Consider the following 16642-nt stretch of genomic DNA (forward strand, 5'->3'; position numbering starts at 1 on the left):
AAAAAAAAGAAAAAAATAAATAAATGAATAAAAACCAAAGAAAAAATGCAATAAAATTTTCATTGAAATTTTTTCAAAGAAATGAGTAATGACCCTTGATGAATCCTGATCGCCGTTTTTTTTTATGATAGTCATTAAAGACTTATGTTTTTGATAGTGTTGTTTATTGTTCAATTTGATTTAATTCGAAGCAGAATGTCAAAGGTTGTCCCTGGTAATACCATGACAATAATCTTTTGATAAGATTTTCTTTTTAAAATTTTTCAATTGATGATTCGATTGACATCATTGAAAGAATTACGTGTGTACTAGCACACATAAAAATTGATGATTGATGTTGGATATATAACCTCAACTACAAGACAACAACCAAGAAAAAAAAACATTTTACGGAAAGTACATTTTTATTGGATTTTGATGACCTTTGATCAATATCTTTTAAAAACGTATTTGTTTTGTCGATATGGAAACGGAATTGGTGACGGGAGGGGGGGGTTAAAGCATATCGAACAAATGATACATCCGAAATTCGAATGTAGACGCATTCGATTTTCAATTCCATTCTGATTTCGAAGAATATTGCAAAGAACAACCCAAAAAGATCAAGTAATGAAACTGATTGGTGGGTATCATGTACAAATTTTTGTTTCTGTTTTTGTTTGAAATTTGAAACTTGATTATTTTGTTGTTGTTGTTTTGGCCAATAATATACGAATATTTATTTAACAAAAATAAAAATGGCAATTTTTTTTCTGGACTGTTGATTGAATTATCATCATCGTGTGTTTGATATGAATGAACTTTAACTAGTATGGATTCTCATTTTTTTTGATAATTGTGATTCAAATTCCATATGATTTGCGTAGGTTTATTTGTTTGTTTTTCATTGGAATTAATTTTAATTTATTCATCATCATCATCATCATCATCATCATCATCAGTTGATTTTGATTGGATTTTTTTTCCAACAATAACAACAACAAAAACAGCAGTAGCAATTGGCCATTCGATTCTGATGTAAATACAATGTGATGAATCATCATCATACGCCCACATAATCGAATTCTTTTTTTTTTTTTTTTTTGATCAAACTTTTTCGTTCTTTTTACGTGTATGTTTTTTTTTCGTTTGTTTTTGTTGCCGATGATGATGATCATGTTTGGTACTTGGAAATGGTGGATGTGATTGGTTGGAATATTTCAAAAGAAATGACATAAAAAAAAATGAGAACAACATCCATTTGAGATAATAGTCATCAATCCTAGGAACCAAGTAAAAAAAAAAAGAAGAAAAAAAACAGGATCATCCAAATAAACAGAAAAAAATTGTATTTTTTTTTTATTTTACTTTTACTTTTTTTTCTGATCAGCGCCTATAAATACGACTTCAATTTGTTCAAATCAATTTTCGATTACAAACCAGATAAAAATATACAAAATATATATATTTCTATTCAACAGTGTAATATAGAAATTATAAAGTGTGTGCGTGTGTCTGTGTGTGTTTGTTACGGTGTCCAGATAACACACAAGCAAAGAGAGAGAGAGAGAGAGAAAAAAAAACAAAAAAAATCACATCAGAAATGATGTTCATTTGGTCATCAGTATTGATGATGTTGATCACCATCCTTTCGACTATTATGATGATACCATTACCGTCATCATCATCATCATCATCGATAACGACAATTCCATTGGGTGATAATCGATTATCATCATTACCAACAACAATTTCGATTTCGAATAAACCATTCTGTAATATGTTTCAACCATGCGGTTGGGAAGTATTTCGTCCGGAACAATTTCGTAAAATTCCATCATATTTTGTCTTTAGTTCGTAAGTAGTAATTTAATTTTTTTTTTAATTTTCCAGATTCAAATAAAATGTTTGATTTGATTCATTTGTTTGTTGTTATTATATTACATTACAGATGTCAATGTTCGAATGGACAATTATGTGTACACGATACTGATGATATGTCCATACATTCATTCGTTTATCGTTGTAAATCGGCAAATATGATAAACAACAATACCTGACGATAGTGATAAATGATTTTGATGATGATGGTGGTGGTGGTGGATACGGGATGACCGAAAAAAATTGTTTGCTGATTTTTTTTTCTTAATTTTTTTTTCTTTTCATTTCTCAATTTATTGATAATGATGATGACGATTATAATGACATCCAATCATTCATTCGATGATGATCAAAATGAATCAAACATAAAAATTATATTTACCGCCAAATTCCAATGAATTTATCCCATTGATCCAATAGATGGCGAACACTGTTTTGATTTTTTTTTCTTCATTTATTTTTCTTTGATGATTCAAACAAAATATGATGATAATATTATCTTGAAAAACAAAACAAAACAAAAAGATTTCTAATGTCTTAATGATAAAATGATTTTTTTTCCACAATAAAATTCCGAATGATTCGATGTTCGTAAATTTCAATTTTTCATTGTTGAATTCATTCAAAAAAAACCAACAAGCAAAAATGGCGCCAACATTACATTCCACAATATATATACACGTGCTATAGCGTGATTTACATACAATGTATATGTTCATAGAGACACGTACACTATGAACGGATAGACAAAGCTCAATTTTTTCCCTCTCGTCTCTTATTTGCATTGTTTTTTTTTGTACAAAAATACACACACATTGTGGTTTTTTATTTTCTTTCTATCGATTTATCGGTTTATTTTTTCAAATTGATTTTTTTTATTCATTTAAAAAATTGAATTCTTTCAATCATAGATTTTCGTCGTTTGAAATCTGTGTGAAAATTAACCAGAATTTTGTGAAATTTGAAGGTGACAGTTGTCATTCGATATATTCTGTGTATGTGTTTGGTGTGTGTGTGTTATTGAGAATTACAATGTCTCAATCACAATCATTATCAATTTCAATCGATAAAGATGCTTTTTTTCGTCGTATTCGGTTATTATACAATGCATGGAAGGTAAAATTTTGTTTTATAATGAATGTCATTAATTTGTTTTTTACCTACAGAATGGTCATGATGAAGAATCATATGCAAATCTTGTTAAATGCGATGCCATTATGGTGTCTATTGGTCAGGAAAATGAAGTACTATATTGTAAATCATCGGCAATACAAACATGGTTATTTGGCTATGAAATGACTGATGTTATTATGGTATTCTGTAAACGTAGTATATTTATACTTGCATCGAAAAAGAAAGTTGATTTTCTTAAAACAATTGAATCGGGTAAAGAAAATGAAGAATCCGTACCACCTGTAACATTATTGGTACGTGATAAATCTGATAAAGATGCTTCGAATTTTGAAAAATTATTAAATTCTATTGAAAATTCGAGTACGGGAAAAAATTTGGGTGCATTCATCCGTGATAAATTTCCCGGTGAATTTACTGTTGAATGGCAAAAACGATTGGATGGAAAAAAATTCAATGTCATTGATATAAGCATACCAATTGCTTATATTATGGCGACAAAAGATGATCATGAAATTAATCTAATAACTAAATCGGCCATGTTAACTTGTGAATTATATACAAAATATTTAAAAGAAGAACTCACACGTATTATTGATGAAGATCGTAAAGTACGGCATATAAAACTAACTGAAGGTGTTGAACAAGCATCACAGAATAAAAAATATATCAAAAATGTTGATACATCACAAGTGGAATTATGTTATCCAGCTATCATACAAAGTGGTGGACAATATAATCTGAAATTTTCCGCTTCAAGTGATAGTAAAATTTTACATTTTGGTACAATAACATGTTCAGTCGGTTTACGTTATCGACAATATTGTTCTAATATTGTCCGTACATTATTGGTAAATCCAACCGAAGAACAGAAAAAACATTATGAATTTTTATTGACCGTTCAGGAAGTTATATTAGATCGATTAAAACCTGGAGCAAATTTAGCTGATATTTATCAAACGGCTGTTGATATGGTTGCTAAATATGATCGAAAATTGGTGGATAAATTCACCCGAAATTGTGGTTTCATTATGGGTATCGAATTTCGAGAAAGTTCATTACAAATTGCACCGAAATCAATGGCCATAGTAAAACGTGGAATGGTATTCAATGTAAGTCTTGGATTGGCAAATTTAGAGAATCGTGAAGCACCGGATGAACAGAGTAAAATATATGCATTGTTCATTGGTGACACTGTTTTGGTCAAAGATGATAAACAACCGGCAACGATATTGACACAAAGTAAAAAGAAATTAAAAAATATAGCTATCATAATTAAAGATGATGATGATGAAGAAGAAGAGGAAGAAGAACAAGAGGATAAAATGGATGATGTAGTTAAAGATGCATTACAATCACGTGGTAGACGTACGGCTGTCATTGATACAAAACTCAGGGTAAGTTGAGATATGCAACTTTTTCTATGCGATTCTAATATGATGGCTATTTTCTTTTTTTTTCAAATTTAGTCGGAAGCAACCGATATTGAAAAACGTCGTCAACATCAACGTGAATTGGCCGTATCATTGAATGAAGAAGCACGGGCACGTTTAGCACAAAAGTCTGGCCATAAAGGTGAAGAACGAGCCAGAAAATCAACAATATCATATCGATCCACACAACAAATGCCACAGGAACGTGAAATTCAAGAATTAAAAATCTATGTTGATAAACGTTTTGAAACGATTATATTGCCTATATTTGGTATACCGGTACCATTTCATATATCGACCATAAAGAATATTTCACAATCGATTGAAGGTGATTATACTTATCTTCGTATCAATTTTTTCACACCTGGAACAACAATAACAAAACAAGAATCATCGATGTTTGCATCGAACGCTAATCTTACGTTTTTAAAGGAATTAACCTATCGTTCTACCAATTTAAAAGAGGCGGGTGAAATTTCTGCACCATCATCCAATCTTAATACAGCATTCCGTTTGATTAAAGAAGTACAGAAAAAATTCAAAACACGTGAAGCTGAAGAACGTGAAATGGAAGGTATTGTCAAACAGGATCAACTTATACTGTCGAATTCAAAAACGAATCCTCGACTTAAAGATCTGTATATTAAGCCAAATATTATTGCTAAACGAATTCACGGAACATTAGAAGCTCACCAGAATGGTTTTCGTTTTACATCGATTCGTGGCGATAAGATTGACATTATGTATAACAATATTAAACATGCATTCTTTCAACCATGTGACGGTGAAATGTTGATTCTGTTGCATTTTCATTTAAAGGTTTGATTCATCTTTTAATTTCATTTTATTTTCAACTCATTTTGAATTTAATTTATTTGATAATCATAATAGAATCCAATAATGTTTGGTAAGAAAAAACAGACAGATGTTCAATTCTATACGGAAGTAGGTGAAATAACTACCGATCTTGGCAAACATCAACATATGCATGATCGTGATGATTTAGCTGCAGAACAAGCAGAAAGAGAAATGCGACAAAAATTGAAAAGTGCATTTCAATTATTTTGTGACAAAGTTCAAGCGATGACCAAACAAGAAGTTGATTTTGATTTACCATTTAGAGATCTTGGCTATTATGGCGTTCCAAATCGGTCGAATGTTTTATTACAGCCCACTTCTGGATGTTTGGTCAATCTTACAGATTGGGTATGTAGTATACATTGTTGAATTGTGTTGTTCTATATTGATTTCTCATTGAAATGATAATATAGCCACCATTTGTCATTACACTTGAAGATGTTGAATTGGTCCACTTTGAACGTGTACAGTTTCATCTGAAAAATTTTGATATGGTTTTCGTATTCAAAGATTATTTCCGTAAAGTAGCAACAGTAAATTCGGTACCGATGAACATGTTGGATCATGTAAAAGAATGGCTTAAGTATGTTAAACAATGTAGGATTATCGGTTTTTAATTGCTTTTTTAATTTTTTTTGCTGTAGTTCATGTGATATTCGTTATACAGAAGGTATTCAAAGCTTGAATTGGGCTAAAATTATGAAAACGATTACGGATGATCCTGAAGATTTTTTCGAAAATGGTGGCTGGTCATTTTTGGATGCAAACGATAGTGATGAAGGTGAAGCTGCCGAAGAGCTTGACGAAGAAGATGATGCATATGATCCATCAGAATCTGAATTTGATGATAATGAAGAGTCTGAATCCGAATATTCGGATGAATCAATATCCGAAGATGAGTCTAGTGATGGTAAATGAACATCAAAAATAGAATTTATCCATTTGCTAAAGATTTCTTTTTTATTCATTTTTAGAGCGTTCACTTAGTTCAAGTGAAGAATCTGGAAAAGATTGGTCCGAATTAGAAGAGGAAGCAGCGAAAGCTGATCGAAATCTTGGTGAATTTGTCGATGATTATACGGCAAAAAAACGTAAAGTAATGAGTAAAGGTAGTGGTGGTGGTAAATCAGAAAAACCATCATCGAATAATCATCACCGTCCTCATAATAATCATCATCATTCGAATAATTCGATGAAACGTCGTGCAGATGATCATCATTCAAAACATTCAAATTCACATAATAATAAGAAACGAAAGCATTAACCAAACAATTTTTTTGACAGACAAGTGATGGCTGGCTGGCTTCAACAACTCTATCCATTTTTTCTAAATGATGATTGTAAATTATTTTCATTTCCATTCATTGATTTATCATTCATGAATTATGAACCATTATTATCAACCCTGAAAAAAACAAAAAATCGCACTTGGAACACTTTTTAAAACATTGTAATAATTCTTTTTCTTAACTATTATTCTTTAAAATAATAATTTTCATCTAAAAAAATTGAATTTTTTTGTTCGATTCTGGCGCACGCGCAAATTTTTTCTCCCTTGATTCGTGATAGTCTGAACATTCATTCGTACCATATTCATCAACAACATATATTATTCGTTCATTGTCAACATCGACACCATTCGATAAGGATGGAATTTGGCAAAGTTTTTCCCGAACTTTGTCATTATGGCCCATATCAACGGCTATTATATTGTTTCATATTGATGCCCATACAGATTAATTATTATTGCCATATTTATTCACATTTATTCATTGCTCAAACACCGGAACATTTCTGGTGTCATATATTAACGACATCGTCATCATCATCAACGACATCTATGATGAATGGAACTTATCGACAAATTCTCGATTCTCATTCTAAATACTGGAATCGATCAACTTTAATGTCTGACAACAGCAATGAAATTGAATGGAATTATTTTCTAAAAAATGATAATCTTCAACATTATTTTTTTCTACCATCACGTTATTTTATCATCGATAATAAACACCATAATCGATCATCATCCTCAACGATAATGTTGTCAACATCAAATGATACTGATATACAACAATATGAATATCATTTAAATCTATTAAAATTTCTTAATAATGTCAATCATTCATTAGCAATCTATATGGATCGATTGAGTCAATGTCATCAATATAATGCTAGTTATACAGATTTGATAATATTTCATAAACAATTACTTCCATTACTAACGAATACAACTTTCGATTATTCAACGATAACAAATATCCCTTTGGTTGAAATAGCCATACCGCCAATAATCGAATGTAAATCCGGATGGAAGTACACCACCAACACCGATGGACGACAATCATCAAATGTGAATCATTCGATTGTCACCAAGGTATGTCTTGTTTATTTGTACGGTTGTTGTTGTTGTTCATATCAATCGAATTTCAAATATATAAATCACATCAGACAAATCAGAATTTATCATCAAATTGAATCGTGTTTCACCTATGAAACGAGGGAAAAAACAAGATTCATTTATTTTATTTGATCATCGATTATCTTGACACATTATGTGCTCTGTGTGTGTGTGTGTTTATGTTTGCGAATGTTTAGTGAATGTTGAATCAACCAACCAATGAATCAAACGGAAATGTTTTCGTGACAACTAAAAAAATTATCCCATTTAATTACAATGATGATAGCGTCAGAAAAAAAATTAACATTTTTCGTTAATCATCAGAATCTCAATTTTATAGTGAGAAAAAAACACCATTTTCATTTTGCGAATCTATTTTTTATCCCTTATGTGTGCGTGTGTCGATTCGAAAATAGATGAAAAAATTCAATTCAATTTAATTGTCAACCGACAAAAACTGATTAGATTTTTTTTACACACACACACACACACACACACAGACTATCTATTCAAGATGATATTATATTAATTAAGCTAATGTTCAAGCCGAATGAATGAATGGATGAACCAAACATAGAATCAAGACAAAACAACAACAACAAGAACGACAATAAAACAAGATGGAAGCGAGTAAAAAAAATCAAAATAAAAATCTGTCGTCTTCATAGTAATTTAGCTTGATTATATTTTGCCAATTCGTTGATCATCATTGTTGATGATAGCTGTTTTTCGATCTATCATCGAATAGAATTCTGTTTCTGTTTTTTGTTTTGTTTTGTTTTGAAACCTCTCTCTTTCCATCGAATAGTGTGAAATGTGAATGGATGTGTAAATGTTGAATGAAAAATTTTATATAATTGACTATCATCATCATCATCAATGTTTATTGTTCAGGAAATAGAAAAACTAGGAAAATATAATTTCTATGGTCTTTTTTTCATTTCGGTCTAATTGATTCATTCATTCATTCACACAATTCGATTTTGTATTAAGTATTAAGTTTTAACTAGCCGGATCGATACTGGCTGACTAAAACTTTTTTGTTCGTTTTTTTTTCTCACCATTTCATTTCATTCATTTGATTTTTCTATGATAGTGATCATGAAATGTTTGTATGTTAAATTCAATTGAATCATTTTTACCGTTGATTTTTCTTTTCATTTTATTTTATTTTTTTTTGTGTATTTATGACAATGGTAAACACATTAAGAATACATTCAAAACAAACAAATAAACAAAAAAAAACAAACTGAATAGACAACACTTCATATAAATATAAATTTGTGACTTAATTACATCTCATTTTACGGACTAAATGATTTCATTTTATTCTTTTTTTTCGATATGAATGAACATTCCTATTTTTTTTCTGTTAACAAACGAATATGTATGTATTACAAGATGTTTTTGACAATAAACCCATCATCCACTCGGTGAAAACATATTCTTATTCTGATTGTGATTCAGCTTTTTTTTTCTTTCTCATTCTAAAATCAATTTTCATTCAAATAATGGTCCGATAAATTTTATTCTCTTCGAATCCAAAATGGTAAAGTATATAACAAAAAAAAAATGATCAAATTCTATCCATTCTGAGAAATCGATTAAAGATTCGAAATAACAAAATCATTGTACATAGTTTCGAAATACAAGCAAAATAGAAAAGAAAAATAGAATATGTTGAGACTTTTGAGAATAAAAATCGATTCAAGTATTTTTTCGTTTTGTTTTGTTTTGTATTGTATTGTGATTGTCATCGTTGCCATTTGTTTCCGCTATAGTCGTCGACGACAACGATGACGACGAAATCATCATCATTATTATTCATTAAAATCAGCCCCAAGAAATCTTTATGATGGAACCGAAGTTTTATTTTTTTATTTATTTTTTTTTTGATCCATTTTGTCCGATTGGAAGCAATATAACAACGACTAGAAAAGGAATAAATAAATTCAAATTTAATTCAATTTAAATATTATCATTTGTTTAAAATCAGATAAGAAAGATTTATTCTAAAGAATTCTGTCATCTTCATTGAATTCAGTCTTGTTTTTATATATTTTTTAGTTTGCAAAAAAATTCGAATAGAAATGAGTGAATGAAAATGAGAATGGACAAAGATTCGTTTTGTTATTCCAATGGCCATAAGAAAATTCTTACTAAAATTTCATTCTATCTGGTTCTATCTTACTATCATTGCTCAATTCTGTCATTTCTTTCGTTTTTGTTCTCGTGGTCATAAATCATCGCCAATTTAGCCCATTTTGTTTGTCAGCATTTCATGTATATCATGTGTGTTTGTCTGGAACAATCGAATGAATCGAAAACGAATATTCAAACAACGCAAACTCTGTTTGAAATTAAATTTCAAATATAAAAAATAACCAAAAAGAAGAATCCCAAAAAACAAGTTTTTTGTTTACTTCAAAACAAAGGGTACTTATTATCACTATGTTTTTTTTTTCATTCATTCATTCATCATTTTCAATTTGATAACAGACAAAGTTTGACGTTTTCGAAGACTTTTTTTCTGTTCTTCAGTTTTTTCGTTCTGGGCACATCCAACTAGACATCATCATCATCATTGTCATGGCTAATGATGCTGAATGTTCTTGGATGCGTGTGTGTGTGTTTGTGTGGATATATCCATTATATTATTATAAATCTGGACCATTTGATTTCTCATTGATGACCATGTTGTTATACAGGTTCGTTGAATTGTGGATGATGGATCACATTCGAATTCGAATTTACTATTGTGATTTGGTGTGTGTGTGTGTTGACTAACCAATTATTTATGTTTGATTCTTTTATTGTTTTGTTTTTGTTTTCCTGTTGTTAGATATTTTTCAAAATCTTTTTTACAAATCAGACCTGAACATGAACGTTCTGGCCCCTTGACCAGTATGTGATCGATTCGATCTTGTTCGATTCATAGGATTGGATTTGAATTTTTTTTTGTTTTGTTTTTGAAATATCCTTTTTTGACAATTACATGAGCAACATTAATGAACAAAATAGAAAACTATTCGAATACAAAAAACTTAGAATTTTAATTTGCCACCAAATTTTTCAACAAATTATTATTCTTTTAAAAAATTCAATAATGATGGTGATGACAAAAACAACGACAAAAACTAGATTTTAATGTTTTTTCTCATCATCATCATCATCATCATCATTATTGTTGCTATTGCAATTGATTAATGACAATTTAGATTGATTTATACAATTATTATTTGGATCAATTTAATTGGCTAGCCAGCCAACTATAGTCCACATCATATATATGACGATAAACAATAAAAAAAAGTAATTAAATAATACAATGGTTTTGAAATGAAGGGCAAAAACAAAAATGGAAATGGATGAATGAAATTCGGGCTTTTTCATTACCAAATGGAGTTGATTTGTTGCGGTTGTTGTTCTGTTTTCAATCATATTTATAATTGATATGTCTTGTATCAATTTTTTTTCTCTTTCTCTCCATTATAGTTGTCGTTATAACTTTGTGTGTGTGTGTGTGTTCAGTTGTTGGAATTTTTCGGAATAGATGATTTTTCTGGTTTTTTCTGGTCACCAACTCAATCCTAGATACATTGAAATTAATAATGGAATCAATATCAATGATGATAATGATTCTCTCTCCGTGTGTGTGTGGTTTCAATTTCCGCTCAATTGAATTATTATTTGATTTTCGATATATTTTTTTGATCTTTTTATTTTTCATTTTATTATTATTGTTGTTGTTATTATTTTATCATGCAGTGGAATCTTGTATGTCGAAATGAATGGCTACAATATCTAATCATCACTGTCTTTCTAATCGGTTTGCTCATTGGTTTTTTATTACATTATTTCCTATGCCATAAGTAAGTTTTTTTTTCTTTATTTCATTCAATAATTCAAAATTACTTGATTGTTATCGATTGTTTCGTACATTCATTTGAGATGATGATGATGTTGATGACTTTATTTTTTTTTATTTTATTTTTTATTTTGTTTTTCGTTTTTGTTCTAGTATCGGTTATAGACGATCATATTTTCTTATGCTCATTTTACAATGTATTTCCGGCACACTTGCATCAATGGCACAAGAATTCAAACATTTTGCCTTATGTCGTTTTTTATTGGGATTATCATTGCCAACCATTTCGTTGATTTCGACCGATATAAGTAAGTTCAAATAATCATAAAATAACAAGAAATAATAAAAAAAATTCGATCGATATTTATTTATAGTGATTGAAATAGCCGGCATTCGTTCAATGTCGAAAATCATTTTTCTCAACGAACTGATTCGTTTGTTGGGTGTATTACCATTGGCATTGATTGCCTATTGGATACGTGATTATCAATCAATTTTATTTGCTATATCAGCACCATTTACCCTATTTCTATTTTGGTGGTGGTTTTTTCCCGAATCGGTAAGCTATCAACTGGTACATGGACATGTACAGAAACTTGAACGACAAATATTGGACATTGCTCATACGAATCTTCAATACGTCGATCCAGAATTTGATGATTCATTGAAGGTAATTGCAGATTTTTTTTTCTATTCAATAAATGAAACAAAATAATACAATTTCATCATTTTTAGCGGCGAATACATATCGAATTGGCCATCTATCGTGAATTTATGATATCATCATTGTTAGCCGATTGTCAACTAGATGAACCATTAAAATTATCAATAAACAATCATTATAATCAACAACAAATGCTTGAACCTAATCAAATGTTTATGACAAAATCATCAAAATCATTCGATGAGAATTGTGGAAAAAATCTGTCATCGAATTTATTAAATATTAAAACCGATACGACATTACGTTCAATTCTTCAGCTACCGAATATGCGAAGAAAATTTCTAGTCATATTGTTTTTATCATGGATTAATTTTACATTGAATATTGCATATAATTTTTTTCTAATCGATTTTATCCGAAAAAATCCATCGATATCATCATCATTAAGAAAATCTTTTAATACAAACAATGGTGATTATCGTCTATATTATTTATTCACCTTCGGTATTATAATCAGTATATTGGCTAGTATGGCCACCTATATATGTGTATTAGATAGATTCGGACGTAAATTTACATTTCTAATCTGTTCATTATTGGCTACATTATCAACTTTGATCACCGGTTTTTCAATGTCTTCCATTAATCTACGAAATTATTCTTATACATCAATTCTATTCGATTGGAATGAACATTACGAATATTCATTGATCAGTTTTGGCCTTATGAAACTTTTCCATTCAAGTGCCTTCATTGTTCTTGTTATATGGTCATATGAGCTTCTTGCACCAAATGATCAATGTCGACCCGCATATCGTACCTGTTGGGCATTTGGTCATTTATTTCTTATTTTACTGCCTGTTATAATGTATTATACATCCAAATATCCCCGAATATCACTATACATATCAACAACAAAATTGGCACAGATTTTTCAGCTCAAATTCAACTCAACATTAGCTATCACGGAATTGGATGAATCGAAAACAACATTAATCATTCAATATCCATGGCATTATTTGCTCAGTACATTATTATTGTTCATATCCAGTATAATGAGCTTAATACTACCGGAAACAAATGGTGATGGCCTATTGCCAAGTTCATTGTTGGAAGCGGAAATGTTCTGCTGTACATTCATTGGTTCACCATTGAATAACAATGTACCAGTTAGACTAAATTCAATAATAAAATGCCAACAACGACAACAATTACCATGGTATTCATGGCATGTATTATTCAATTTTCAAGCACCAAACATCCGTCCAATGGGTATATTGAAAAAACGACAACTTATTACCACTACAACATCAACATCAAAATTCGAAAATGTTCGTTCACCGAAATCATTGAACCAACAAACGACAAACAGGAAAAGAATATTCCACAAGAATAATTCATCACCATCATCCTCTTCTTCTTCTTCCTCCTCTTCACCATCATCATCATCGCCAAAATTGACAACATTAGATGCAAACAATTTAACATTTATCGCCAATCATAATCATCCAATCGTTACGATTCATAATGAATTCAATAATAATAATTTAGAAGGTATGTAGAAATTATTTCCAAATTACTCATCTATATCTTATCTACAATAAATGACCAATCAACTTTTATAGAACAAGTTGAATTATTGAATCATAATGATCCCGATAAATCTTGGAAAATGACTACAGCGACGGCAACAACAACTTCTACAGCGACAATAGCGAGGACTGAGACACGGCCAATTGAATGTTTGAACCGAGCAACATCACCAACAAAAACAGCTATCGTAATAGTACATAATAGTTTCAATGATAACAATCATCATCATCATCATAATCATAATGACAATCATCAACAACAAAATGATGATGACAATATACAGATTTCAACCGCCATACAATCGAGTGATAACAATATGAATGAAATGGCATCCAGTATGACAAACGAGCATGAAAGAATAGAATCAAATGAATTGTCATGTCGTATATATAGGAAAACAAACACTTTACATTCGAATCATTATCAACAACATTCCCATATGATGATGACAGCGATGGAGTCGGATAATTCTCGTTGCTTTAGCGACAATCATAATAATAACGATGATTTGGTCGACATTGGTATTCGGCCGATAATAAATCATTTGAATAATAATGATATTATTGTTGATACCAACCATAACAACGATACTAACAACAACGCTGACAACGATGATGATGACGATGGTGATGGCCATTATCCTAATTCGTATCAGAATCCAATACAAAAAATAAGCATCTCGGTCATGGATGGCAAAAATTGTTGTTGTTCCAAGTTAGTTATTTCTTATTCAAAAATTTTTGACCCATATTTTTATTGAAATTTGTTTCTTTATGATTATTATTATCTTCTACTTTACATATTTGTTGTAAATAGTTCGCTGTTACAGAATCATCATCACCATCATAAACGATCGATCAGTGAATGTGAATTATCGCCACATAATACATCTCAATCTCCTTCCTATCATACTGATGATGATAATCATCAGACCTTATTATTTAATGATGGTCACAATCATCATCATCATTCGTTACCACGACCACGTTCCAATAACAATGGTCAAAATCGAGATTTAAATCTAGCTATAAATGATTCGAATATGCAAACATTATTTACGAATAGCTCAAAAGTGAATATATTTGATCCGATTGATGAACGGATGTTGGAAACTTATTTCAATAACCATTCATGGAATAACGAATAAAATTTTTTTCTGTTTAATAATGCTGCCATCCTGTGTCTTCGATTGAGAATAGATATTTATTTTTAAATTTTAAAATTTTATTTCAATTATAATTGGCTGCCCATGGAGCAACAGTGGCTAAAATGTAGATCACTACAAACAACAGGAATATTAGTGGAAAAAGTATTCTAGATGTGTGATCAATCTTGTTTCTAACATATGGGTTACGTTGTAAATCGGCTTCACCGACGAAAAAATAAATCATTCGATCTACAAAACGGCCGGCTCGAGCATACCAGCCATTATTTCCACAATAATAACCGAGCAATACGGGAGGAGGTGGTGGTCCGATGGTGGCCACACCTTGTGCCTGAGCAGCTAGATATTCTTGTAGCTTTTTTCGGTGATTCTTTTTATCCATAATGAAATGTGCCCACGCAATGGCAACAGCATATTCGACCATGACTAAATAAACAAAACCTTGTATCCACATCATCCACCAATGAAATGCTGTCACATAGTTAACTTGAATATCATTATTATCATCAATATCTTCACTAATCAGATCCATCAATGGAACGAGCATAACTGTGACACGTGCAGGCCAACCATTCAATTGACACCAAAATCCAATAAAACTTATTATAACCGTAAGGAATGTAAGAAGATAATATCGAATAATGTAATAATTGAGATTTCGTACAAGTTTCATCGTAGCAACAATACACGTATTCTGCCGTATTGGATTCTGCCATGGTCGACATATTTCATATTGGTACCATAAACGAATTTTAAATTCTGGATATTCATCTTTATGTATGTCGAATAATTTCCATGTGAGCATCAATTGTTCATGGTTATAAAGAACTGTAAAAAGATGACAAAAAATTTCAACAATATCTGTGGCTGTCATTATTAATGATACTTACGCGATGAAAATCGAATGTGACAATGTTGATAATCCATTGGATATAGTTGTAGATTTAATGAACATTTAACCTGTGTAAGTACTCGTATGGCAAAATACATTAATCCCTGTGAATTGATGATCAATTTTTGTGCCGGTATAAATGAATCAACAACACGTGCACGTAGAGCATTTATAATATACGTATCCGGTAGCCAAAACATTCGAATTTTGTCCGATTCAGATATTGTCACTTGACCTTCTATTAGATCAAGATTTATTCTTGTATCATACCATTCCTGTACAATGATTAGATCCATTTCCAGATGTTGATTAGCATTGTCAACATTTTTCAATAAATTCATATATAATGATAATGATATATTTGTTGTTGCTGTTTGTGCCCAATGGGATGGAATGTTATTAGTTTTTTTAATTTTTGAAAAAAATTAATTAGTTTTTCTTCTTTACTTACTATTTTGACCATATGGGTTCAATGGTCGTACATTTGGATTATAATCATCTGGTATCAATGATGCTAGATCAAAATCCAGGCTTGTATCATAACATTCGACATTGTTTACAGTGATGAAAACGGTAATGATTACTATGGCCGTCGACAATAATAGTGACCAATTTGACAGTGTCATCATCATCATCATCATCAAAAACAATAACCCGATTTCGATGACAAACACTAACGATGTGTTGAACTGGAAACCTCGAAATTCAATCAAAACGTATTTATTTTATTTTTCAGACAAATAAAATTAAATTCAAAAATTAAAAAAAAAATAATTG

General features: G+C 30.4%; 4 protein-coding genes across 4 annotated transcripts; 3 read left to right on the top strand and 1 right to left on the bottom strand.

Moving 5' to 3' along the window:
• The first annotated feature begins 1136 nt into the window (after nt 1-1136).
• LOC124489821 (uncharacterized) lies at nt 1137-2462 on the top strand. The gene is made up of 2 exons (XM_047052213.2): nt 1137-1836; nt 1931-2462. Exons 1-2 carry the CDS (start codon nt 1583-1585, stop codon nt 2037-2039), a joined length of 363 nt encoding a protein of 120 aa, XP_046908169.1. The 5' UTR covers nt 1137-1582; the 3' UTR covers nt 2040-2462.
• A 187-nt stretch (nt 2463-2649) lies between these two features.
• Nucleotides 2650-6805, top strand: dre4 (SPT16 homolog, facilitates chromatin remodeling subunit dre4). The gene is made up of 7 exons (XM_047053412.2): nt 2650-2976; nt 3027-4388; nt 4461-5243; nt 5316-5630; nt 5696-5865; nt 5927-6192; nt 6257-6805. The coding sequence occupies exons 1-7, from the start codon at nt 2893-2895 to the stop codon at nt 6544-6546; spliced, it is 3270 nt and encodes a 1089-aa protein (XP_046909368.1). The 5' UTR covers nt 2650-2892; the 3' UTR covers nt 6547-6805.
• A 518-nt stretch (nt 6806-7323) lies between these two features.
• Nucleotides 7324-14975, top strand: LOC124500465 (uncharacterized). The gene is made up of 7 exons (XM_047064539.2): nt 7324-7659; nt 11452-11555; nt 11705-11859; nt 11926-12221; nt 12287-13769; nt 13841-14522; nt 14625-14975. The coding sequence occupies exons 1-7, from the start codon at nt 7324-7326 to the stop codon at nt 14953-14955; spliced, it is 3387 nt and encodes a 1128-aa protein (XP_046920495.1). The 3' UTR covers nt 14956-14975.
• Nucleotides 14911-16635, bottom strand: LOC124500383 (gamma-aminobutyric acid receptor subunit gamma-3). The gene is made up of 3 exons (XM_047064449.2): nt 16317-16635; nt 15864-16235; nt 14911-15801 (listed from the first exon to the last, which is right to left on the bottom strand). The coding sequence occupies exons 1-3, from the start codon at nt 16504-16506 to the stop codon at nt 15038-15040; spliced, it is 1326 nt and encodes a 441-aa protein (XP_046920405.2). The 5' UTR covers nt 16507-16635; the 3' UTR covers nt 14911-15037.
• Nucleotides 16636-16642: the final 7 nt, after the last annotated feature.

Source organism: Dermatophagoides farinae, chromosome 4 (genome assembly GCF_024713945.1).
Source record: "Dermatophagoides farinae isolate YC_2012a chromosome 4, ASM2471394v1, whole genome shotgun sequence".
Lineage (NCBI taxonomy): Eukaryota > Metazoa > Arthropoda > Arachnida > Sarcoptiformes > Pyroglyphidae > Dermatophagoides > Dermatophagoides farinae.

What these genes read in the sequence shown, in the direction of transcription:
- LOC124489821 (XM_047052213.2), top strand. Translation starts at nt 1,583, where the DNA reads ATGATGTTCATTTGGTCATCAGTATTGATGATGTTGATCACCATCCTT. An exon ending in TCATATTTTGTCTTTAGTTC is followed by an intron (nt 1,837 to 1,930) that starts GTAAGTAGTAAT and finishes ATTACATTACAG; the next exon opens with ATGTCAATGTTCGAATGGAC.
- dre4 (XM_047053412.2), top strand. Translation starts at nt 2,893, where the DNA reads ATGTCTCAATCACAATCATTATCAATTTCAATCGATAAAGATGCTTTT. An exon ending in TCATTGATACAAAACTCAGG is followed by an intron (nt 4,389 to 4,460) that starts GTAAGTTGAGAT and finishes TTTCAAATTTAG; the next exon opens with TCGGAAGCAACCGATATTGA. An exon ending in TGTTGCATTTTCATTTAAAG is followed by an intron (nt 5,244 to 5,315) that starts GTTTGATTCATC and finishes TAATCATAATAG; the next exon opens with AATCCAATAATGTTTGGTAA.
- LOC124500465 (XM_047064539.2), top strand. Translation starts at nt 7,324, where the DNA reads ATGTTGTCAACATCAAATGATACTGATATACAACAATATGAATATCAT. An exon ending in ATCATTCGATTGTCACCAAG is followed by an intron (nt 7,660 to 11,451) that starts GTATGTCTTGTT and finishes TTTATCATGCAG; the next exon opens with TGGAATCTTGTATGTCGAAA. An exon ending in AAAAATTGTTGTTGTTCCAA is followed by an intron (nt 14,523 to 14,624) that starts GTTAGTTATTTC and finishes TGTTGTAAATAG; the next exon opens with TTCGCTGTTACAGAATCATC.
- LOC124500383 (XM_047064449.2), bottom strand. Translation starts at nt 16,506, where the DNA reads ATGATGATGATGATGATGACACTGTCAAATTGGTCACTATTATTGTCG. An exon ending in GAACCCATATGGTCAAAATA is followed by an intron (nt 16,236 to 16,316) that starts GTAAGTAAAGAA and finishes GGGCACAAACAG; the next exon opens with CAACAACAAATATATCATTA. An exon ending in TCACATTCGATTTTCATCGC is followed by an intron (nt 15,802 to 15,863) that starts GTAAGTATCATT and finishes ATCTTTTTACAG; the next exon opens with TTCTTTATAACCATGAACAA.